The following is a 26,037-nucleotide window of genomic DNA, read 5'->3' on the forward strand; positions in this document are numbered from 1 at the left end:
ACCATAATTTCATCTGGCAGTGAAATAAAATTTCTTGTACAAATCCACAACTAATTTGCACAAGCCAGAAAATTAAAATGGAACTACTATTTTAATAAAATATTCAATGCAATATCCACGCAACACAAATTCCAACAAACGAACTTGTTATTCACAGCCATTGTTCGTTTCTTGGAAAACTTCCATTTTCAGTTGGTTTCCACATTAGAACTTTCTAGCACCGTTAGAGATATCTGCATTTTGTCAGCTTAAACCAATTTCTGTCATCTAAAGCGGAGGGATTGTGTATCCTGGGAACCCAATTATGCAGGCTAACCACAATATTAACTCAATGACGGGAATTTCCGTGGCTGGCGTCTAAGATATTCCGGTAATTTAGATTTCAGGATGAACAGAGCCGGAGGGGGACCCTATTGGAATTAAATTTTGGTATTCTACGCGGCAATGTTATAAAGCGAACGACAAATATGATGAGTCAGTAACATATATTTTGAATTATTCTTTGACATTTGGTCTTTTGTGGGAATGTAAAAGACCAATAGGTGCATCATTAGTCTAACAACATTGAATTTCTGTAATTTCAAGACAAGTCTGGTAATTCGATTCCTCAAGCAATGCGACGTTTTCTAGCTCTTTTGAATTTTTATTTTCCAAGGTATACATTTATTTTGTAGACCTGCAAAGTAGGATATGTCCAAATTAGCACAGAATTATAGGCAATATGTCAATTCGGGCATTGAAATATGTGCTGTGGGAGTTGATTAATGACCGAAAGTCATAGCAGTTTCCTTTGTCAAAATCGCTTCGAACCAATCCCGTGACGGTATTCATGGACGAACATCAGTCAATTAGCCTTGAGAAAACACTAATCAATTATGAGTCCTACTTTTAGAAATATTGAAAATTATTTAAAATGCATTTCCAAGAGGTTTACACTCAATTGAATTTCTCAAGATCCATAATAAAACATGATCAGCCGATTTCAGCGATGTACAATTCAAAACTTGGGCTTCAAAAATGAATTCATATTTGCCTGGCAATACTATTGAAATTGTTACTACTAAGGTCTGTCGGTGTGATAAACTGATATTTTCAATACTAGGATTAAATTTAATTACAAATAACAAATGACATTAGATTGTCATCATCACAACATCAAAGTAAAGAAAGTAAAAACGTTCAACTAGAAAGCTTCTCGTGCCTGGTTTCCTTCAGCCTTCACTCCAAATTAACTTATCTCTTTACGCTTTGCTGTTTTTGGCTCTTTCAAGATATAGCTATATAATAAAATCTACACTGAGGTTGCATTGAAAGGAAAAAGTCGTGAGAGCCCAAGAATCAAATCTCCATGTGAAACTTTATTGATAGGAAAACAGAGACAACTTCAGCAGATACATTAGGTGTTCGGGTTGGAGTTATAATGCCTTTTGAAAGTCTCAGATACTGCGATGAATAAACGCAATTTAAGTTCAAGCACCACTTGAAGTTTAAGACCAACTGGCAGTTTCGAACTTAGTTTAAAACTTCCGACATGACTAGTATATAAGAGTTACAGATGGATTAATTGATGAGGCAGATGTCTATGTTCAATGCTTTTTAAAAAATTAAATAAATACATATATTTTTTTATTTTGTTATTTTCTTCTCCTGTGCGACTAAACGAACGTTTCATATTTGTAATAATTTCATTGAAACCTCATTACAGCAGCAGGAGACACATTTAGTAACTCGCATATCTAAACATTCCACCTATATTTAGGCACAACCCACAATCATTTTCCACTCCCTCAACAAATAAATATTTGGTTTGAATTAATGATTTAAAGACGGTACGTTCTCTCAAAATAATGTTCTCTTTCTGCAAATTTATTACGGTTGACAAGGGAGATCACTGCCAAGGAAAACAATAATCGCAAACTAAATAGGACAGTCAAATAGATAAGAGCGAAGCCCTCGAGGACTATATGGGGCTAGTAACGATCCCTAAGCTAATTCGAGCAGGTCTATTTCCTGAACGAACCGACCTAATTAGATCTAGACAAACGGGGTGGAAGAGATTTATTTAATTAATTTATTAAATATCTCCAGTTCTAGTTGCTTCGGGATATCCAGAAATATTTGGTCAAAATAATAATTTAGGGCATAAGTTCCAATGCAATAGTTAAAAAGGAGAACCTGTTTTATGCTCCAGGCAGGGACTTTTAAAAGTGAAATTTATGACATTAAAATTAAAGCTAAAGAGAGGGAAGTCCCGTCCCGTTGTGGTGTTTTTCAGGAACTTTAGGGTCAAATGAAAAGGTCGTTAATAAATTTGATAAGATTGCTACTAGAGATGTGTGCTTTGAATGACGGTTTCTCGGAAGTTCTATCTCCGAAAATTTATAATAAAAGTCTAATGCCAAAAAATAATTTAGAGTTGCCGATTTTGTCAATGAAACATACCAGGTCCTGTCTAAAATTTGCAAATGTTATAAATGCTTCTAAAAACTCTGGTGCGGATCGTATTTTTAGCTATTATAGAATAGATAGATATAGAATAGAATTGTCACAAATACTTCAAGTTTTCGTCGGGAAGTATTCACATTTCTGTTAGCAGTCACATCAAATGTATTAACGAGGTTTTCGTTTGAGACTCCATTTTTCCTGAAAACCCTCACAACAGGAAGACATACTCCTCTCGTTAACTTTAATTTTAATGCCATAAATTTCACATCTAAAAGTTCCATGTAGCAGCTTGGAGCATGAAACAGGTGCAGGAGACAGATAAAGAATATTTCCTCAGTGGTGTGTGTACTATTTTATTTACAACCACATATTAGCGCAAATAAAAAGAAAAATATGGAACCATTTTAACCAGCCCCGCTGTATACAAACAAAATCGTACTTGTATTGCAGTCAAAGCAAATTTTAGGAAAACATGTCGGAGATTAAATACGGCGTAGTCTTTTTATAGGTACATTCTAGAATATATGCATAAATTTGTACAAGAGGCCAAAAAGAATTTGTGGTGTCTTTGAAACATCACTTGACATTCGCCCGGGTGGAAAGTACTCCCTGAGGAAACCCCAGACTCATAAAAATTTGAATATTTTACAATGAATTTTTCTCTTTAATGATTCTTGCGCATTTCGAAATACAACTACAAAATTGATTAGGATGGGAAAAAAGGGGAGTTCAAACGTTTTGCTTCTGGATGTGAAGAAGTCGAAAAATGGCGACTTTACTTAATTCCCAATCTTGCCTTTTTAACCGTATCTGATATGGCGACTTTGTGAATATTGAATATTTTTGTGGAGTTTGTTTGAGTTGTTCGGTTGTGAATTTTGGCGAGCGTTAACGTTTAAGGGAACTGAGCTTCTCTAATTGTTACTGCTTTGAAATAACGTTACCTCCCCCACACGTTCAAAAGTAGTAACGTGCGTCAGCCATATTTTCAGACCATTGACCAAATTACAAAATCCATAATGCCCTTGGTGTTGGGCGTATAGGCCAACCTTGGGCAAATTTAATCGCCGACTAAGCGTCGAGAAAGAGCCATTCATCTGGAACATGGAAAGCCGATATCCAGGGGGACTTTCCCTTTGGTATCAAACGGATTATTTTTGTATTTTTTTATGCTAAAATTGCGTCTAATGTTTTTAGGCCAAAAAGGTTGACTCGGACTGCTTAAATTAATTCCAGTGAAAATTAATTAAAAGCTTCCTAGACTAGAGGTGTTAGTTTTTCATTCAAACAGTTCTACATTACACACAGTTAATAGTTCTAATTCTTTACGGAGCAGTTGTAATTTCACTTAAAAGTCTTGAAACATTAAGATGAATTGGGTCAATTTAAATTCAAGCACCACTTAAAGTTTTAAAGGTAGAGAGCAGATTCAAACTTTCGTCTGAAGCTTTTGTCGCCACCAGTGCTCAGGAATCAGAGCATATTAATTGCTGATACAGGCTCAATGTTCTTTAAAACAAGGTAGAGATCGATCGATAAGAGAAAATGTTAATGTCTCATGCCTTAATCAGTGTCTCATCAGAAAGTTGCTCATTATTTATTCATTACTTATTCAGCTTCGACTACAAAGTTTTGACTATTTACTCGCTTATGCAGATGCCCTAAAGATGGTTAATTCAAACAAAGGAAATTCACGCCGAGTTTTAAAACTAATTTGATTTTCACAACAAAATCTTATGGTTTTGTCAAATGTTTGAATCCACGAAGGCACTGTATATTGGAGAAAAATATACAGGTCTGATATTATGTAAAATACCGCGTTGATAGCATTCTATGATTTTTAAAACTAATCGGAAAACTTCTTGCCATAAAACCTCATAGTTTCAGCATTTTTTATTCATGAAAAGAAGTTACTGATTTTGTATGTCGGGTGTTTGGTTTCGGCTTGAAAATCGCTGATCTAGAAATGATTTGCTTTTTGACATCAAATCTCATGGTTTTTAGCAGTTTCCTGGATTGGACAAGCAAACTTGAATTGGTGCGACAGCTATCTTATGAAGTTATGATACAATTTATGGGCTTCTTTGCTTTCTGCGAGAGACAAAACACTCAAATACTTCAAAGTTTCTAATAAATTTCAAACAAAGTAGAATCCCAGTTGAATGCGAACTCAGGTTTAAGTATTCATGAAGTAATGTAACATCCTCTACTTCTCTCATCTGGAACCAGCACGGTTTTCTCCCTCTTCCAATTTTTCTAACAAATGTAAAACAGATACTTTTTCCAATTTACTTGCGAGCATCCCGGCAGTGTACCCATCTTTGGTCTTCAATTGCAGGAACTCTTTCTTGTACAAACTCATTAGGGCTTTGTCACTGCCACTGGCCGCAGCCCTATGGAAGGGCAGCTCACCTGAGAAAGTTAACCAACTCCTTTTGGCACCAAGTTTTAAAAGTGTTTCTACAGAGTCTGCATTGTGTTCATTGCTGGCAGCTACATGCAGAGGAGTGTAGCCATCTAAATCTTGCTGATCGATCTTTGCCCCATTTTCCACTAATAGTTTTATGAGATTCAAGTGATTCATCTCCGCCGCAATGTGCAGGGGTGATCTACCCTCATTATCCAAATCATTAACGCTTACGTTTTTCATTATTAGTTTTTCGCAGATATTTAAATGGTTACCACAAACAGCCAAGTGTATTAAATTTCGTTTATTGTGGTCTTTGACTGTGAGGTCTACGTTATAGTCTACAAGCATATCAACGATGGAAGAAGTGCCATATTTAACGGCCATCATTAAAGGCGTCTCACTGGAACTATTCTTGGAATCCACCTCTAATTGTCCTCCTCTTATAAATAATTCTACCAACTTTTCATTTTTGCTCGCTACCGCTATGTGTAATAAGGACTCAGAGACGTTATTCGTTGTAGTTATGTCCGCTCCCTTCTTTATTAAATATCGCACTAAAGCCTCATCTCCACTACGAACAGCCAGGAAAATGGGGGTGTCCCCAAAGTAATTTTTGATGTTGATTCTTGCCGAATGGTCCAGCAAAATCCTGACCACTGCTATGTGCTTTTTGATGCAGGCCAAATGTAGGGGAGTGCTACCCTTTTCGTCCAAGGTATCTGGTGAGGCGCCGAGGACCAGTAGCTTTTGAGTCGTCTCAATGTTTCCTGAAAATAAAAAATCTCATAAATTTTACATGAGGCAGCGGTTATTGATCATTGCATAGGATGGTAAAAGGGATGAGCTGCCAGATTATCCTGATATATCGACCAAAATATGCAATTTAAAGGCAAGCTATCAGACACGAGGCATTGTCGGATTTATTGCTCCATTGCTCTGGTGGCAGTTTTTAAGCATACTATTGGTTTTTCACAAATTATGTTCGGTGAAAACCGAAACCGTTTTAAACAGTAATGGAACGTAACATCCTTCCGCACTCACATGAAAGACATAAAGGAATGGATGTGGGAGAACATGAAAACCTGCCTGCACAGATTTCCCAATTAAATCAATCTCGTGAAGTGACTTTAAAGAATTTTTTTCAGGTTTATTGATTATCCCTAACAAAATTTAATTAAGGATTTGCGCGTTCTTGGGTAATTTCATAACTCGAATTGAGCAATTATGGGCTTATTCGCGGGACAGCAGCGCTTTATGGCAGCGGTTGGATTTCGCTGTGGCGCTGATTTAAATTATTAAATCGTATTACAGTTGAAAGCTGGAATCCGAGTGAAATTTTGGATTAGAAACCTTGAAATTAACACTTGCTTGTCGCAAATTAATTTGTCAGATAAAAATCAGTGACCGAATTCAAGCTCTGAGTGGTCCAGCACTTGACCGCAGTAAGTTCCCTGGATGCGCCCAACTCGCATTAAGGGAATGTATTTTTAATGTCACCACTCGCAGTCACTTCATTAAACATGAATCAAAATTTTAGTCCTGGTCTCCGGCAAAGAACCCCCGAATTAAGCTTCGGTCAGCTCGAAGAACTAATTGATCTCTATTCAGCCCTGCTCACCCAAGAAGAAACCATATTCCAGATGCAAGCGAAGGAATCAATTTGCCATTTTCAGAGAATCCAGAACCTTCACAATTGCTTCAAACCCATCGAACAAAAGCTATTCTCCTTAAAAAGGCTCCAGGACGATTTGAATCATCAACTCGAATGCATCAAGTATCAGCTCTCTTCTACGGAACAAGCAATCGGCAAGTTGGAGGAAACAGCTCCTGTAGAGTGTAAATGCCTTACCACAAATCGTGGCTTTGGCAATTCATATGAACTAGCGGAACAAGTGTTTCAATCTTTGAGAAACTTGGAGACAGAGATGAACGAGGTGTTGACACATTTGCCTCAGAAAAGTGAGCTATCGCTTTTGGAACAGGTTGCAGGGATTCTGCAGACCCAGTTGCAGCAATTGGAGTATGTGGAGATGAAGACGGAAAAAATGATAAGGCAGTTGACTCAAGTGGAGTACAGTGAGATGATGTGTCTCAGATATTATGGGATTCGGCCTCAATCTGCCTAAATAAAGGTGATATGATGCGGTAAATTTGGAGGTGTTTCTATATGATGATGATATAGTGGAGTTGGTTTGATTGTTGCTTCCTTTCTTTAGAGTGGTCACTTACATCAACTGAACAGGCCGTTTTGAAGTACAGAATTTTCAATTTATTCTTTTACAGGCAGAAGTGTACAGAATCTTACAGGCAAAGTGGTTCCTCTCATACGTTTCCTACGTCAATGATTTCTTTCGCCTCGTTTACATGTTGAGAAATTTTTGAGTTAAAAAATTTAATCATCGTTTATCTCTCTCAAGTAATTCAGCTTTGTTAAACCTAAATCATGTTAAATTTCTCTTCAGAATTCACTTACACTTCAAATGAGGAACTTAAAAAGAAATTCATTGCCTTGTCTAAGTAGATTTAAATCTACTTCCATCATTCCTCTTAATTTTCTTATATTCATTATTTCTCATTTCTCTCGATATTTAATGAAGTTTATGAAGCTGTAAATCACGAATAAATTGAATATAATGTTTAAATTTGACACATCTCAATCTACAGTTATCATTTATCTTACGAGGGGAATGTAATTTCCTGGTTTTCTCTTGATTTTCTTGAATGGAATATCTCCAGAGGGTTACTCGCAATGGATTTTGAAGTAAGCAGATTATGAGGTCAGGGAGTTTGTCTTCTTTTTCATATACTTTTGGAAGTTTTCAGTGAAACGAGGTGGAAATAAATCCTGCAAGGATTGCTAGATTATCTTCTTTCAAATGAAGAAGAAAGTAATTTTCCAAAGAAAAGAAAGGCAAAATTAAATATCTGGTCTTAGTGCGGCAACTCCAAAGCTACATGCTTCATGTCTCTTGAAAGGGAAAAGAAAGAATTTTTTTGTGTTGACTTTCTTAGGTAAGTCTTTGTTTATTTTTTTTTATTTAGTGGAGTTTTTGAAAAAAATCCAAAGGAAATTTCCGGTTCTGCCTTTAATAATTTTTTTGGACTTTTCCCAACCGTGAACAAATAGTTAAACACATGCATTTTTCATGATTTTCATCAAATTTCTACATGAATTGAACCATTAATGCTGTCACTCACAAGCGAAATAACGATTGTTGAGGTTTCAATTTAAAGAAGGTTGAGTCGAAGATTTATTTTCTGCAAGAAATGGTTTAAGTATGGATTTTTTACCGTTTACACACAAGTAGATACTGTGAATATGAAGTAAGTAATAAAAATGCAAAACGGTAATTTGCAAGTAGATTAGTTTTGCGGTTGTTCCACCAATTCTAATTGATTACCACAGGTTACTAGAGAACGAAATTGAGTATAAATTGTCAGAAAATAAAGCAGATAAATGAAGAAATTAACCAAAAATTGAGTTTTGTATACAAGAGAGATATTAATATTCTTTATAATATAAAAGTTTTGTACGATGTAATAAAGGGTCCGCCAAAATAGATGCAAGAAAGTAAAAGCAAATTAAAAATGCAAAGAATATCGATTCAATCCGATTTATTGTTTTATTTTGAACATTAATAAATGCCATTTATGTATGAAAAATAATATCACTCAAATGTCCACCGCGACTCGTTTTACAGACGTCAATGCGGTGGTCGAAATTTTCGATATTTCCCAACGTGGTCGTTTCAATTGCATTTATCTCGGCAATAATGTTGTTTTGAAGGTCTTGGTAGCTGGACGACTGACGTACACTTTACTTTTCAAAAATCCCCACAAAAAAAGTCGAGAGGTGTAAAATCGCACGAACGAGCGGGCCAAGACACATTTCCATTGCACGGAATTACGCGTTCTCCAAATTTCGACTGCAAAAATTCAATGTTGGCACGCGTCGCGCGGCACGTCGCACCATTTTATTTGGAGTGAAGGTCCTTTATGTCGACACGGTTAATTTTCGGAAAAAAATATTCACTTTTCATGGCCCGCATCGGTCAGAATTCACAGCAACCGCATTCCATCGTCACTTTCAAAGAAATAAGGACCACTGATTCCTTTCGACCGCGATCCACTCGAAACAGTTATTTTTGAAGGAGGCAACGATCGTTCTCGATATTCTCTGGGATTCTCGTTGGCCCAAATGCGACAATTTCGCTTAATTATCGTACCATTTAACGCGAAACGCGCTTCATCGCCGAAGATGATTTTCGATGAAAAAGTGGCATCAATTGCGTGATGTTCGACGAGCCAATCGGAGAAAACACGACGCGTAAAATGTTCTGCTGGCTTGAGGGCTCGTGTTAATTGAATCTTGTGTGCACTTAAACTCAAGTCTTCATGCATAATACGTAACGGCGTAAACTGGTGGATGAAATTCCCGATTCTTGCGATCGACGAGTTCCACTCAATTTTCGATCCTCCTCGACACTTTCTTTCGCGGCAGCGATATTTTCTGGTGGACGAACACTTTCGTCTTCCAGTCTTTGGCAGATCACTAACCGAACCAGTTGACTCAAATTTGAGCACTAAACGGCCGATTATGCTTTGATTTGGACGGTTACGTCGACCGTGAAAATCACGTATTGCGCGAAAGGTATTTTTCGCTTTTTCTCCATTCTTATAGTGGTCTCGAATGACTTTAATTCGTGGTTCAACCGTACACGGCTCCGTAGCGATAAATGGCAAACCTTCAACTACCAAAATGACATATATGTAGTTGACAGAGAAACAAAAGAGCGTCTCTGTCAAGTTGACGTCCGACAATTGACTTTCCTGCGCCGCATTTAGCGGACCCTTTATTTCCCTTTTATAAGTTCGTTTTGAATTATCATTCCGTAGGAAACTGACGTCCTTTATCTATATTTTAATATGCAGCTTATCATATCGTGTATTACCGGGATTAGGTCCTAACTATTTCTGCATAACAAGATTTGAAAAATAATAGAGAACGTTCTTATCTGCTTACGAATTCAAATTAAAGCTTTTTTTTGTTGCTCTCATTTCTTTCGAATAATGCCTTATATCTACAAGGTGATACATTTCTGAATAATAACTTAGTCAGTATTAATAAATCTTTCAGAAACTTATTCGCATTAGAAACTAAACTTTACCAGGGTTTCGTCGTTAATATTCTCGAATTTCGTGTTGTTTATTTGCTGGAGTTTCATATTAAAGTCGAATAAGAAATGAGGAAAACTCTAAATCAGGGAAATGAGGGTCAAATGAGAAGAAGGGGAAAGTTGCAGCCGAGCAATAGGAGAAATTAAGCGTTACCTTAGAATCCGGTCACAACAGAACGAAACGTATTTCGGCTTGGCCGCTTGTGCCAGTTTTTCATAACAGTTTTTCTATTTTAAATTCTAGTTCCTTTTACTCCGTTTAATTATTAAGTGCTCGGATATCATATGCTACGTTTCTTGGAATATTTCTTAGACATACTATGCCAGCTATTTTAACTTTAAGGGTGGAAACGAGACACATTCCCCGCGGCTTAAGTTAAATAACGCGAAGCGTCTGCCTACTCGCTAGCGCAATTCTTTTTGACTTATCACTCCACTTTTGATAGAATATTACCTCTCGAAAACTAATTTAAACTATTTTCACTTTAAAATTTTATATTCTTCAACGCGAGATTGCAGCCAAGATTTCCGCTTTTCTGCTGCAAATCCGAAAGTAATATTTCGAGATTATTATTATGCTGAAGGTAGAACGGGTGCGTTATAATTGAAAATAACAGAAAATTGACAAAAATGATCCACACTGTTTAACATACCTTTTCTTGCTGCATAATGCAACAAGCTGTTGCCCAGGTGATCCTTGGAGTTGACTTGAAAATTATATATATTCAAATGGTCTAGAGCTAGATTGAGCACTGAGAAGCAACCTTTATAAGCTATGTCGAACAAGTTGATATCCATAAATGAAAACTGATCTTCCATGTTTCGTTTATCGCTATTTATATTCTACCAAAGAGATTAGACTTGCTCGGAGATACTTAAAAGATAAAATGTATCTACAACTACACTCGTCTGATAAGGGAAAAGCAGAAAAACTGTTTGTTTTGCGTTTGTGATTTTTCCTATCAAATATTGGTTTGTTTCGTCTGAGGAACAATTATTGGGGCTTTTACAGAATTGATTATACGAAGAATTAATATTTTATGATCCTTCGAGTTGAGAAAAAATTATAATTAAAGGTTTCAGAAATATTGAAAATAATTTATGTAGAGAATTTAATTTTTGATCAAATTTGGAATCAGCTCACGATATTCGTTGGTAACGAAGAACCAAATGGTTGATAGTCTCTTTGTGTAAACTTGCAATATATCATGCAATTTGCACTGAAATTAATGGTAGACTTAAAAATGACTCGACCGCCTTGCAAAGCTGGAACCATCGTAATACGAATATATTTTTTAATATTCCATTAATTCTTAATAAAAAAAAGGCCTCTTAATGTTTTGTTGCTCAAGCAGCCGTTTTCGAGATAAAAAGCAATTCCTCATTCCTGCGCCTACCAAAAAACCGGAATAAGGTTGTCAAGTGCGACTTTTTAAAATTCTTTAGGAGAAATTAATTTAATTTTCTTTTCGTAGAGGTAAAGAACATGGAGACAAACATTTTTTGTCTAAAAAAATATGTCTGCAGTTTAATGATAAAAAATCAACGATTATTTATGAACAAACTTAAATTTAAACCGTTAAGAATTGCTTTATTTATTTAAAACAAAATTACAATAGATTTCCATGACAATGACAAAATAAATGACTTGACTGTGGCGCATCATTATGATGCATAGAAACGTTTCTACATGTGTAAATGGCTCAGAATTTAATTTAATGGAAAATAAATTTAATGGAATCATATCTTGGAAAAAGAATATTGTTTTGCGATGAGGCATGTTTCACGCATATTCGCCTTCATGTTCTCTACCTCTTCTAAAAGAAAACAAAATTGATTTCTCCTAAAGAATTGTAAAAATTCGCACTTGAAAACCTATAGCGACTTTTTGGTAGGCGCAGTAATGAGAAATTATTTTTTATCTTGAAAACGGCTGCTTGAGCAATAAAACACTAAGAGGCCTTTTCTTTTTATTAAGAATTAATGGAATACTAAAAAAAAATATTGGCATTAAAAAGTCATTGGCGTACCATTTTTTCCTTAAAAACATCTCATTGAAAGGCCGCGCGGACGCCACTGGTCTAGGTGGAAATATTCTACTCCAAAACATGCACACTTATCCCGCCATAGCGCGTCTCCAGTTTTATGTCCGCATCCCAAACCGTTTTTGAAATATTTGAACAAATATTAAATAATAAAATAACAAAGAAATTATACACTTTGTATCTTGGAAACGAAACGACGTAACTTTATTCGATCTAAATGTTTCTATGAGCTCTACATCTCCTGGAAGTTTGTCGATATGTTTATGAAACACCTTGTATATACATATACAAACAATTTTTATTCCCTAAGGAACAGACTATTGACCATTTGGTCTTTCTGTCCTTATTACAACAGTTTGCCTAATGGTATGTTATTTTACTCAAATGTTACATAAAAGTAATTGAAGCTGAGGTTGAAATAACTTAAAGTTTGCTCAAAATGCTCTCGTAGGTTAGATGAGGGCAAGAGGAAGCGGAATTGTCTTGTTTGTCTTGTCAGGCAAAGTGGGTTTACTATGTTCCAGTTATGACGGTTGTTTTCTTACTTTGTTTGAATTTGTAGCAGTCTTTCAATTATTCGTGTCATTTTTGTGCGTTCGTATGAAACTTCGTTGGATGGGTTGTGTAGTGAGTTTCTCGGGTGTCTCATCTATGTAATCAGCCTTAGAATGATCTGTTCCATTGTCTGCATATGTTGCTTAGTTTTTTCGTTTGAACTTGCCCTCAATAGATGCCCGTGTTCTAGCAATGGTCTACAATTGGATTTGTAAATTCTTGTTGCAGTTTTGATGTTAATGCCTTTGTTTTTGAACCTTAGTGATCTAAAATGTTTTGCTCATTTAGTGGCTTCGATCCAGATGTTTTGTACTTGTTTGTAGCAGGAGTTGATTTTTGGTTGCCTTAAGTGTAAGCCTCCATCTGCAGAACCATGCCATTGTCTTGTCTGTTAGCGTCTGGAGTCTTTCTACTGCTTTTTCCGCACTTTTATCGTGTACAATTAGTGCCTTATCGCCAGCGTATGGTAATAAGTTTTGCCTATTTCATCCTTTTCCTATAGATCGTGGTTGTATATGTCGTGGCAATATACAGGGTGTTAATGAATATATGTTACATACTTATAGGGCATACAGGGGGATTGAAAATTGACCAATTTTTATCAATAAATTCATATGCGGAAACGCGCCGTTTTCGAGCCATGGCTAGAGTGATGCTCATATTAATCAAACCCAGCAAATGACCCACCCGTATGCGTGTGACTTCTGTGATTACCTTGATTTTTGTTGAAGTAAGCTGTCATTCTTTTGATAGCTATTGTCAGTTGACCAGTTGCATGGCCACCACGTTCTCCCGACTTAACTCCCTTCGACTTTTTTTTATGGGGTCATACGAACAGTCTTGTTTATGAGACGCTGTTGGCGCAAGAAACACAAGCAAGACCTGGCATTTTAGAAAGATTGTACCAAAATATGAAACGTCGATGCAATGCGTGCATTAAAGTTGGTGGTCGTTATTTTAAACAATTATTGTAGTTATTGACAGATTAAACAGTTGTATAAGTGTCATTTGCCGTGTTTGATTAATATGAACATCGCTAATAAATCTAACCATGGCTCGTAAATGGTGCGTTTCAGCATGTGAGTTTATTAATAAAAGCTGGTCAATTTTCAATCCCCCTATATGTCCTACAAGTATGTAACATGTTGTAGAGCAGTGATGAAAATGGCGATACTTGAGGAAGCTCTTGTTCAGGGGAAAAGGGAAAGAATAATGTGTTGTCAATGCGCCTTCCTAGTTGTCCGTTTTCTAAGATCTTTCACGATAACCTCATGATATGGAGTAGGTATTGTGGAGTCTGAAATACGTATAGCTTGTATAGAAAGCCCGTTCCAGACGCTGTCAAAGGCCTTGTTAGTGTCCATGAATAAACTTGCAGTTCTTTCGCCATTTAGGTGTGTTGTTTGTATGTTATTTGTCAAAACGAACAGAGGGCGAATGATCGAGTGTTTCAGTTTAAAGCCAAATTGGTATATATTTTCCTACCAGCTGTTGTAGTCGGTTTTTTGTTATGTATTCGAATACTTTACCCAGTACTAGAAATAGTGTGATAGATCTATAGTTTTGGGAATCATCTTAACGCTTTGCCTGAATTTTTCAAATGTAGCTAGCCAGTTTGCGAAGTATCAACTTTAGGTCCGCAACTGACGAAATTCGAAGTTAAATATGTCTGTGTACTAGAATTAGTTATGATGCGTTTTAAATCCATTAATTTTAAACGAATGAATGTTATAAATGGCGCTGTAATATGGTTTGGACGCTGCGGGCTAAACACCGCATGGGAAATCTTACCTTTAGCTGGTGATATCTCGAAAACGATAAGAGCTATTGAATTGTACCCACAACCAACCAGTAGAGGAGGAAGAAGTTTTACCTATTAGAGTTTAATGTACCGCCCATTCTAAGTTAATAATCAGGTGTTTTATCGTTAAGTAATACTTCATAGCAACCCATATTTAACAAGCGGTGAAGTAGCAACGTTGAATGACATTGTGATTTGGTCACCTATGCCTTTTGGGCTATTTGCTAAAATGACTGCCTCGGCAGCTTGTTCGAAAAACGCGACAAACACGAAGAAAATACCTCCGAACAATAAATGAAGCAAAAAGTATTTATGAACAACTGTAATGGCCGTAATAGATACCGTTAGGAATTTTATCGAGGTAAAATTTTTGTTGGCTTTAAAATTTTATCGGGGTGAAATTTCTGTGCACAAATTTTATCCCGGCGAAATGAAAAATCCAAACAATCCGAATATTGAGAGACTTTCGGAATACTCATGGGAAGTTCAAGTATTCTTTTAAACATTTTGCCCTTTTGGCACTTGGGTTTGAATACTTCTTTTAAATTTTAAAATAATTAATTTAAATTTTTTTCAGGCCCTGCGATCGCAATGTGAAGGACGTGGAGCTAATCTGTGCCAGATTACGACGTGTGGACCAACTTTGTCGACTGCCGAACTCCGTTTTACAGCAACTGGCATTATGTGGCTATTACGAGGACTTGGAGAGCGAAGTGACACGTAAGTTCTCCCTTTTCTTCTCCCTTTCTCCTAATGACTTTGGTTGGATTTAATCGACGTTCGTTTATTATTTATCGCGTCTGGAATAATGAAATAATGATGCCAGGCCCGAAACAGCTAATTTATAGTCCAATCCCTCTCAGGTTTCGCTTAGAACATGCTTTTCGTCGCTTTTATTTTTCGGAAGGAGGAGGAATTACCTGTTTCCACGCGGAGCTATTTATTACCTGGATTTTAGTGCTTCAACAACATAATCGGGGTTTGCCATTTGTTTTCCTGTATGTGAAGTCTTGAAAATGTACATTTTCTCACAGTCTAAAGACCCTTATTGCATGTTAAAGCTCAAACAGTTATTTGGTTCACAAGGCGAAAAAGTCGCAAATATACTGCCGTGGTCTCGTATGCATAAGAAAATCGCGGAGGAGGCAGTAAATTTGCATTTTTACCGAGCAAAACACCCCTTTTTTCCAAGAGGTACCTATAGAGTGATCGTTCTCCAATTTACAAAAAAAGTAATGTAGCATCGGATTTGATACTATTGTAGATATAGGATGGTGTTTATATCTTATAATGAAATCACAGATAGGAAAGGACGATAAGTATGCGTTTATTAATGTAAAGTGAACAAAAGAGAGTAAAAAGTAACTTGTGAGTTTAGCGAGCGCGGACACGACTTCTGAGTTACCAACGACAACCGAACTCTGAAGAAAAGAGAGCTTGTACATGCCCTGCAAAATCTTAAATACTAAAACCCACGGTGATAAACCATGGGCGTATCCTGGCTAGGGTGCCATCTGCACCACCCGCCGCATCAAACCGTTACATCTTAAGCTGGGAATTGGAACTGCCACTATAGGGCCAACGGAATCTATCAAGGGCAATTCAAATGCCAACAAAGTATATTACAGGCAGTTCCAATGCTGGACCCGGTTTATTGCGGGGATTTCCAATACCGACAAGGCATGGCATGGGAAATTCCTATGCCCCAACTAATGCCCACCAGGGTCGTACCCCAGGGATATGACAATCTTAAAGTTAATTCTTACTATCTAACATGTATCCCACTTAAAAGTAACACCTATCTACAAGGGACGCGATCCTACAGTAATAGAATGAAAAAGTGACTGCCCCAAATATGCTGTAAAGAGTCACTTTTAATGACTAGGCAGCAAAAGCGATGCTTCACAATCTAGGCACTAAAATTGACACTTTACAACTTGTTTTGTGTCATTAAAAAGCTACTTTTTTCTCCATCGCAAAAAACATATCAGTATTATTTGATAAATTTTATGATATAATTGCAATCCAGAAACTATACATCCAAATCGCCTTTCGGCTGTTTGGATTATGCGATTGGACCCCGTTTATAATAAAATGAAACATTGTTTGGACTATTGGAGGGCTCACATTGGCCGAATATGAAATTATTGCTTTCAGCATATTTCGGCAAACTGATATAAAATGGCTTCAATTTAGTAACTTTAATATTTGTTTTATTTCAAATTATGGTGAATTCAAAGCGTCTGGCTTGGAGCCAAATCATTATTAAAGCAGTGTCCACGTACCACCTGGTAACCACCCCCTTTCGTGTAATATTCTAATTCGGATTCGGTCTGGTGGTGATCCTTGCCTGGTGTGCCGACGAGATGCTGCAAAATTTCCTTAAAAACTTAGAATTCTTAGCTCATTTGGCTGCCGATTATCGATTAATATTTAGTGAAGATATTATGTTGTTAAAAACTTCCAATTTGTCAATTTTCTCTTGACATATTTGGGGCTCTGAATAGGGTTTAAATTGAACTATTAATCAATTTTCCTTCATTTTTCAAGTGCACCAAGAGCTTTAAAGTTTTCAAAAAGAGAGTCAATAGTGCTGCAACGTGCGGCGATTGAGATTTTAATTTGTGTTGTAGAAAAAAAGGTTAGAAAAGACGGGAAAATTAAGCGTGAAGGAAGTAAAATTTACAATATAGAAATTTCCAAGCGAATCTGTTTTGCAGCCATTTCATGGATCGTAATGGGAGATAGCACAGAAAAGAACGTGAGCAGACAAATAGAAACAATTCTCTCGGGGGCTCGTACCTCTATCCTGCCTCTACCGACATTGAGGTACGCTGTTTGCGTCAATGAGAAAATAATTTACAAAAATTACCTGTCAGGTGCTATATCTAGAGCTTAATTGGATAAAAGATTTATTTTCCGCGGGCGGCACTAGTTTAAGTTTGAGATTTTTAGCGTGTTTGGAGAAGTGGGTAAAATCATTGCCAAGTAAGTGATAAAGTTTCAAAATGCAAGTGAATTTGCTTTGGAGGCATTCAAATAATGTAGAAAATTTGCTTGCAAATTCCCATTTTGAAATTTTATTACTTATTTCACATTCATCGTACCTAATTCTGCGTAAACGCTAAAAATTCCCAACCGAAATTATTTCTCGCCATGCCAACCAACCAAAACTTTATTCGGTCGAGGGCGCAATTCTTTCGATCCGTGGTACGTACAGCGTTTTACGCCCAAATGGCATTGTTTTACATTTTCTACATGCAAGTTGAGTATTATTGCGCCTTTATCACGGAATAATAACCTGTTAAAAAATTAATGGCTCTTAATTTTACTTTATGGCCCATCGCTCTCGGCAACGAGTCATAATCCTTCACGAAAAGTTTAAGACCGTACAAATTTGGATGCTGATTTTCAGCGTTCTTAACTTTTTTCCTTGCGACACTGTTCTAAGGAGTTTCTTTTCGTATTTGTTCTGATTAGTTTGAGATCCCGCTTCCTACGCCTCTGAACATTTTCAAATAGCGCTGAAACCTTCGGCACAATTTGCAAAGGAACATTTAAGCCCGCTTCGTACTTTGGGTCAAGCGACACTCACGCTCACACTCAAATGAGCGCGGCGCACATTTGGATGCACAGAAGCGGGGCGCTCACATTAGTGTGAACACGCTGATTGCTTCTCAATGTATTAAGTTTTCAGCTTTGCTTGAGTGGAGCATGAACGTCGCTATAGTATGGAACGGCTTTTAGGGCTTTTAAACACGTATAACACGTCGGAGTATCTTGATGATTTTCGCTGTGGCAGTTTCCAAAAATTGACACGCTTGTTTGGATTTCATTTTGATTATTTTGAGATTTCTCACGTCTCTGAATTCTTAGAGCCGTAGTTCAATTTTTCAGAAGAGTTTCGAGTAAGAGAGAGGCACGTTAGAGTACCCGAGTTCTATCTTGCTGATACAGCTTCCAATACTTCCACAGATAATATATTGGCTCTTACTCTAGGTAGTAAAGGGTCCGCTAAATGCGGCGCAGGAAAGTCAATTGTCGGACGTCAACTTGACAGAGACGCTCTTTTGTTTCTCTGTCAACTACATATATGTCATTTTGGTAGTTGAAGGTTTGCCATTTATCGCTACGGAGTCGTGTACGGTTGAACCACGAATTAAAGTCATTCGAGACCACTATAAGAATGGAGAAAAAGCGAAAAATACCTTTCGCGCAATACGTGATTTTCACGGTCGACGTAACCGTCCAAATCAAAGCATAATCGGCCGTTTAGTGCTCAAATTTGAGTCAACTGGTTCGGTTAGTGATCTGCCAAAGACTGGAAGACGAAAGTGTTCGTCCACCAGAAAATATCGCTGCCGCGAAAGAAAGTGTCGAGGAGGATCGAAAATTGAGTGGAACTCGTCGATCGCAAGAATCGGGAATTTCATCCACCAGTTTACGCCGTTACGTATTATGCATGAAGACTTGAGTTTAAGTGCACACAAGATTCAATTAACACGAGCCCTCAAGCCAGCAGAACATTTTACGCGTCGTGTTTTCTCCGATTGGCTCGTCGAACATCACGCAATTGATGCCACTTTTTCATCGAAAATCATCTTCGGCGATGAAGCGCGTTTCGCGTTAAATGGTACGATAATTAAGCGAAATTGTCGCATTTGGGCCAACGAGAATCCCAGAGAATATCGAGAACGATCGTTGCCTCCTTCAAAAATAACTGTTTCGAGTGGATCGCGGTCGAAAGGAATCAGTGGTCCTTATTTCTTTGAAAGTGACGATGGAATGCGGTTGCTGTGAATTCTGACCGATGCGGGCCATGAAAAGTGAATATTTTTTTCCGAAAATTAACCGTGTCGACATAAAGGACCTTCACTCCAAATAAAATGGTGCGACGTGCCGCGCGACGCGTGCCAACATTGAATTTTTGCAGTCGAAATTTGGAAAACGCGTAATTCCGTGCAATGGAAATGTGTCTTGGCCCGCTCGTTCGTGCGATTTTACACCTCTCGACTTTTTTTGTGGGGATTTTTGAAAAGTAAAGTGTACGTCAGTCGTCCAGCTACCAAGACCTTCAAAACAACATTATTGCCGAGATAAATGCAATTGAAACGACCACGTTGGGAAATATCGAAAATTTCGACCACCGCATTGACGTCTGTAAAACGAGTCGCGGTGGACATTTGAGTGATATTATTTTTCATACATAAATGGCATTTATTAATGTTCAAAATAAAACAATAAATCGGATTGAATCGATATTCTTTGCATTTTTAATTTGCTTTTACTTTCCTATTTCTATTTTGGCGAATCTTTTAGTATTACAAATTTCCTATCTGATTTTGGGCCTTATTGGGGGTCCAACTTCCTTCCAAATCCCTCGTCATAGCAGACTTCTGTTACAGAAAAGTCTATTGAATGCTTCGCAACTGTCCCATGCCTTTTTAAATGGAAACGCATTGTGTGGTTTCTGAATCTGGACCTTGACTTCAGTCTGGCAATATCCACAATTGCTTAGTCTCTTTTTTGCAGTTTTAGTAGTTCGATAATTTGAACACCTCCTTTATATATAGTTGTGTTACCTCCACTACAAGTTTGTTGTTCCTTCTATATGGGATGACTTCATTAAACAGCATATATTAACAGAAACTTTTGACTGTTGATATAAATGTGCTCTATTATGGTAATATCGTTGTCTAATATGCAGCAATTGTTATCGTTAATTCGTCCACATTTACTCTAATTTTGGACAGTTAATTTCAGAATTTCCCAAACTTTTATAAATTAATTGGAAAGTTTGCTTTGCCCACAGGATTAGAGTGACATCGTTTAAAACTTTAAATTGTCCCTGGAAAATGATAAATGTTGGATTTTTGTACTAGCCGAGGCGCTACCTTCGGTATATAGCGCTGCGGGGGGGTAATGTGGCAGGGAGCGGATCTGTCTGAGATTAATTTAATTACTCTCGATCATCTCTATAATATACTAGATTCCGTTAGACTGGCTAATTTAATGGCAACAATTTTCCGATATCTTAACCAATAATTAGTAAAAGGCCTAATTGTTCCCCACATACCTGCGTATAGAGCGTAGCGATCTTAAATCATTGGCAGAGCCACTCAACCTCCTAGTAAACCCCGGTCCTTTCCTTTTAGTGGTTAAGAACTACTATTGGGAATGCCCTTTCGAAATTAGAACACAAACTTTTACTATAATATCTCACCGTGTCGAGCCTTGAACTTATCAAAGATCGTTTCGTAATATATTCTACTATAAAACACATATAATATATGTATATAGTCACTTGGTCAAACGGCTGAATGTGTCCTTGATAACTCAACGGTCCCTACCCCCTACCTCGCGCACCCGCCGGGAGCAGTGAAAGCAGCGACTGCATTCGCTTATAAAGGCAACAGAATTGTGAATGTCCGTTCTCGGCGATCTGACCAGATCAAAGCTCTTAAGCCGACTGATATTTCTATGACAAATATTTGTTCGGTACGTCACTCTAAATGTGTTGATTTGAATTAGTCTCAATAGGAATATTACAGATTATCGTCTGGCAATGGGGCTGGTTAGAGTGAATCGTTTCGGATTGGATCCGATTTTGATTCTAATTATCGTGTACATTACTAAAACACGTGTTTTGATGATTATATCGTCATCGATACGTTCGCATTTCCGCGAGCGAAGGGTTCGAATTATGGGGCAAAAATCAACCACAAAGAACCCGAATTGCTACTTTAACATTTGCAAATTAGCGTGAATTGATACATACACATTTACCTATCAAAACTGAGGCATTGCCGGGAAAATTGTGTTTTTGTTTTCCTACTTGCGATTTCAATTTACCTCTAATGGCGGAGGAAACTAAACGGAAAGATAAAATTGATGGGATAGCACTTTAAATTTATTTGTAAATTTACACCGTCTCTTCATATACTCATGAATCCTCACCAAGATTATGCCCCAGCTAATATAAACTTTGCAAGAGTCTAATTTCCTCGTGAAAGTAGCAATTTACCACCGATCAATAAGGCAAATTTTGAAGCACGTTAAATCTTGGCTTATCTTGCAAATTCAATAAATATGACGCCAGTTTCAGAGGACATATTGTTTTATTAAAGGAAGTGAGAAAGGGATTTAATCATATTTTTCTAAAAAGCCATTCCAGATGTCTTCGTTTCGAATTTGTGCTGGAAAACCTTCCAGACCTTTTCGCTGCAAATTGAACTTGGAAAATTCTATAAAGTTATTTAAGAAGGGCTTTCATTTTAATTTCGGCGAAGTTGATTTGGGAATTGAAAGTTGGAAAGAACCCATACCGAATTGTGGATTTTTCAAAAATTACAGTTAGCCATATGAGCCTGGACGTGATATATGTATTACTGTCCGTATTCTGGACGCTTCGTTTTTAAAAACTGCTCTAAAAAAGGCCACTATCCCGCATCGCGTAATGCAATTTTATTGTGCTCTCTGACGCGTATTAAACGTTTTAAAATGAGTCGAAATCAATAAAGCTATCGGCTAACTCAGTAGGCAATATAGATCGAAATGAGGCTGGTGAAAATTTGGCAACTATATGTTATTGTATGAGAGTAGTTATTTTTATTTGCGAATAAATAACCGCATTTGAAAAGTATTTAAATGGTGCTGCTTCGGGGGATAATCCGGCACACCAAAGCTAAAAATGATTTAACTGAATATTCATCGATGTCGTTTTGGGTTGGCTAAAAATTCTCAATGGAAAAATTGTTCTGGTTTACGTCAACGTTCTTGAAAATTCCTTATCAGGTTCGTCCGGAACCCTTCAAACCTCCCAAATGAAGATCCGTCTGGGTTACGTGAAAGGTCTCGAACACTTCCTGGAAGCTCGGTCCGTATCACTTAAAATATCCCTAAAGCTTTTAATCAGCTAGATCCGGGTGACCTAAAAATTTCCTAAAACTCCTTATATCGGTTTGCTACAAAATTCCCGAATATTTCCTATTAGCCACTTCCAGTTACTTCAAAGTTCTCAATGAACATTTTGAGTCTATTAAGTTGCTCTAAAATTCCTGATCGAGTCGATGAGGAATAACTCAAAATTCTCGAGGGAGGACCGCACAGCCCATCTCGATTCTTAAAAATTCTTGAAAATTCCCTCCATGGGTGATCCGAACCATCTGAAGTATTTTTTCCAAATTTCTAACCTGCAAGCCCAGATTGGGGGCGAAGGCCGTAATTTATTTCCTGCTATTGAAGCTGTTGCAGTGCTTGAAGACGGTTTCTCTCGTTAGGAGGGGCTAAATCAAGCTTTCCCCGGAAAGGACGAGAGATCACTTCGGCCGTTGATTCGTCGTCTTTGGTAACGTCGACCGCAGATGTGGCCGAGACGCCAAGAGCTCGGAAAGCGTTTTAGAAGATACTGATAATTCTCAAATATTCCTGATGAATTTAGTGTCTTACGTCGAAAAAGCTCAGCAGTGTTTGTTTGGGAGGTGCCTTCAAAGTTACTTCAGAGCTTTTTTCGCTTACCTACAGAAGAGTTTATTCAGAAACTTTTAAAAGACTATTAAAAATTAACGTTTTATTACATTGTTTTGCTGCTCGTTTTTAGACTCCCGCTAATCTCTCCTCTTTGCAAACAATTAAAATGCATGTCAAAAGCGTAATAGAAACCAAGATTATTTTTGTTAAAATCGTTCAGCTGGGTATAAATACGCATTTATAGAATATTAATTTATTGCCTCGCGGAGTTCAGTAATACAATTATTATTCAACCCTTTGACGTTTTGTAAATTGCTGCCTAATAAATTAAAATCGATGAAACGCACAAAGTGAAACGCTGAAACCAATTATTGTTCGGACACGCAACGTTAATGAAAGTGACTTATATTTTATAGTTAAATGCGCACCCTTTAATGGACATTTTAGTTCCATATTATTTCGCTGGGGTATACACACACATTTTGATACATACATTAACGTACGTCTAGTTACTGCACCAGGAAGAGCTTATATTTCAAAGATATTTTAGTCAAACGTGCAGGCAAAGGCATTTTCTACAGACTTATCGAACAGCTTTATCGTCCAATTATATTAGTCCTCAGTGTCTAGTAAGTGGTGTCCAAACCAAATTTGCTCGAACCTTTAATTATACCATTTAATATTCACATTCACAGGTCTTCCGACTCATCAAATAATGTGGCTAAATTGTGGCCCCAATGGTTTGCCCTAGATGCACGCTAATTGGGTTTATATGGCCCGTTTCGATCGAAATTTCCTAATATAAATGTACAGGGAGTCTCAAATGCGACGGTTCCGTCGTTCATTGTTGAAGTTGGAGCCGTATGGTTTCCGGAATCCTGCATTCGATTTTTTTTTTATGAAGGTTGGGAGCGGTAGGAAGGTCAACGTGGTTTCGGAGATACAGGGGGTTTTCAAAAACTCTGCACCTTGGGGTGTCCTTCGTCTTCGCTTGTCCAACAAGGTGTCGAGAAAGTAAAAAACAGATTCTGATAGAGGTTTTACCACAGAATTCGGTGGCACAGTCGACTTTTCTGGTTAAGTCTTCTACCATACGGTTAAGGCCTAATTAACCTTAATTATAATTTTTTATTGAGACACCCAGTGTATTTTAACGAATTTTTCTCGGAAACAAGAATAAAAACTTTTCGTAGAGTTCTCGATGTCTTGCTGGATAACTGAAATGCAAAGGCGGTCCCAAAATGCAGAGTTTAAAAAAATACCCTGTATCTGGGAAACTAAGACTGCCTCGACTTCTCCGTCACTGTTAATTTTCATTTCATGTAAAGAAATAAAAATTTGCCACAGGAATGGGAAAACCGTTCCTAACTTTAATAATTGAGTTGCCCCGTAAAACCATCGAATATGAGACGCTCTATACAACTGAAAACATGCAATTTTCAGTGCGAAGGTGTAATACAAAAGAGTGAAATTCCAGCCCCGAAACAAGCCTATACTTATTTCAGGAATACCTAATTTCCACGAAATTTGAAAGAAATTCAGGTGAAGCCGAGCCTACATAATAGCCACGAAAGGCGAATTTTTCCCAGGTCAGATGCTCCGTTCTGTTTTGTTTTGGGTATGGAAAAGCACATGTGGCACGGACATAAAAAATGATTGTAGGTCAAGTTGTAAGATCCCAAAACCTAAATTATCATCCTCCTTGCCTTTGAGGATCGTTCACTGTGAGAACCAGGGTTTTAACCCAATTTGGTTTTTATTTAGTCACCTTTGTAGAGGAAAATTGTTATCATAAACTTATCTTTGATGCTGAGACAATAAAAGTAAATCTTGTCCTCGCAAGGTGCTCAAAGGGCCACAAAGGATAGCCCAACATGATCATTATTTTCCTTTTATGGGACACAAAAGCGATAGAATCTAAGGAAAATGATTAAAGTATTTTGATGGTAAACTTCCACCCTGACTTTTGTTGGAGTTCTAATTTCGCATTACCCTGAATAAAAGTTTTGCTCTGGCCTTTCGTTGTAAGAAGATGTTTCAGGGATGGTTAATTTGGGCAATCTCAGCATTGGAGTGCCTTCAGACTGATTTATGAGGGAAGTCTGAATGAATTATAACAATTTTTGTTTAAAGTCGTTATTCAGTTGCTTCACGTTAAAAGTTGAATAATGAGCAGGAAAATATCCGCTAACAGGATGGGAAATTCCTGTACGGCATTTTTTTACGTTGTGCAAGTGATTGAAGTCCTAACTAATCTAGGCCGATTAATTTATGCAGTTTGTTTAACAAGGGTGGAAAGCGGTACTTGTCCACGGATAGATGTGTTTTCCTTCTCTCTTTTGATTTGACGACCTATCGGAAGAAGGCAAACGAAACTATGCCTATTCTTGATTATGTTCTTAATAGGATCAACCCCCTAATTGGTACAGTTGTTGGAGCAGAAAGACGAATAATTAAACCAAACAGTATCATCCATCAAAATCCGGGTTTACTCGAACCGGTCGCATAAATTGCATTAAACTGTTTCCCTCTACATCTGAATTTTGTAAACTTCCAAGGATGAGCTTAAGCTTTTTGTTGGCTCTTAGGTTTTAATTTACCCCACAGTTGAATAGACCTCAAGCGATTTGCGTTCCTGTTCTGGTTTGTTAATAAGATTATACGGAATTACAGCACCGTCTAGAATATATTTTAGCAATGACGTCTCAGCTATGTGAGCACGCAAACTATGTAGCAGCGTGGTGATATGTGAGTGGCAAACCTCATTAGGAAATTAAGTAGAATTTTAGTTGGAGGTGATTGCACCTTTCACGTGTGTTTGTTGGGGAGAATCCCTTTAAACTAAATATGCAACGGAACGTAGCTGACATAATAGATTCATCAATATCTTATCAAAACACCCAATTTCCGAAAGTATTCCGGGAATATATTCCCTATACTGAATGACACGATTGTGAATTCACAAAGGGGTGCAGTCGCTTTCATCAATTGGCCGTTTGGAAAATTGAAGGTTTTGATTACATTTTCAGGATCACAGGTTTCAGGACATTTATTAGAATTTTATGTGCAAACAGTAATATGTACAGAGACCAAACGCGACTTTTTGATATTCCTATGCAGGAGGAACTCGAGTAT

General features: G+C 37.4%; 2 protein-coding genes across 3 annotated transcripts in view; one reads left to right on the forward strand and one right to left on the reverse strand.

The window, feature by feature from the left end:
• Positions 1–26,037, forward strand: part of Epac (Exchange protein directly activated by cAMP) — a 72,625-nt gene that overhangs the window by 8,684 nt on the left and 37,904 nt on the right. The window contains exon 2 of one of the 2 annotated variants that reach the window (XM_066397136.1): positions 15,011–15,153. In XM_066397136.1, the coding sequence (XP_066253233.1) occupies positions 15,011–15,153 (143 nt within the window). Of the gene's footprint in view, positions 1–15,010; positions 15,154–26,037 lie in introns of those variants that run through there. The other variant, XM_066397138.1, reaches the window with a different exon arrangement.
• LOC136413550 (serine/threonine-protein phosphatase 6 regulatory ankyrin repeat subunit B-like) lies at positions 2,720–10,852 on the reverse strand. Its single transcript, XM_066397170.1, has 2 exons — positions 10,686–10,852; positions 2,720–5,622 (listed from the first exon to the last, which is right to left on the reverse strand). The coding sequence occupies exons 1-2, from the start codon at positions 10,849–10,851 to the stop codon at positions 4,661–4,663; spliced, it is 1,128 nt and encodes a 375-aa protein (XP_066253267.1). The 5' UTR covers position 10,852; the 3' UTR covers positions 2,720–4,660.

Source organism: Euwallacea similis, chromosome 14 (assembly GCF_039881205.1).
Source record: "Euwallacea similis isolate ESF13 chromosome 14, ESF131.1, whole genome shotgun sequence".
Lineage (NCBI taxonomy): Eukaryota > Metazoa > Arthropoda > Insecta > Coleoptera > Curculionidae > Euwallacea > Euwallacea similis.

Coding starts and splice junctions, on each gene's coding strand:
- LOC136413550 (XM_066397170.1), bottom strand. CDS start 10,851: ATGGAAGATCAGTTTTCATTTATGGATATCAACTTGTTCGACATAGCT. Junction 5,623..10,685: donor GCATTATGCAGCAAGAAAAG/GTATGTTAAACA, acceptor TTTTATTTTCAG/GAAACATTGAGACGACTCAA.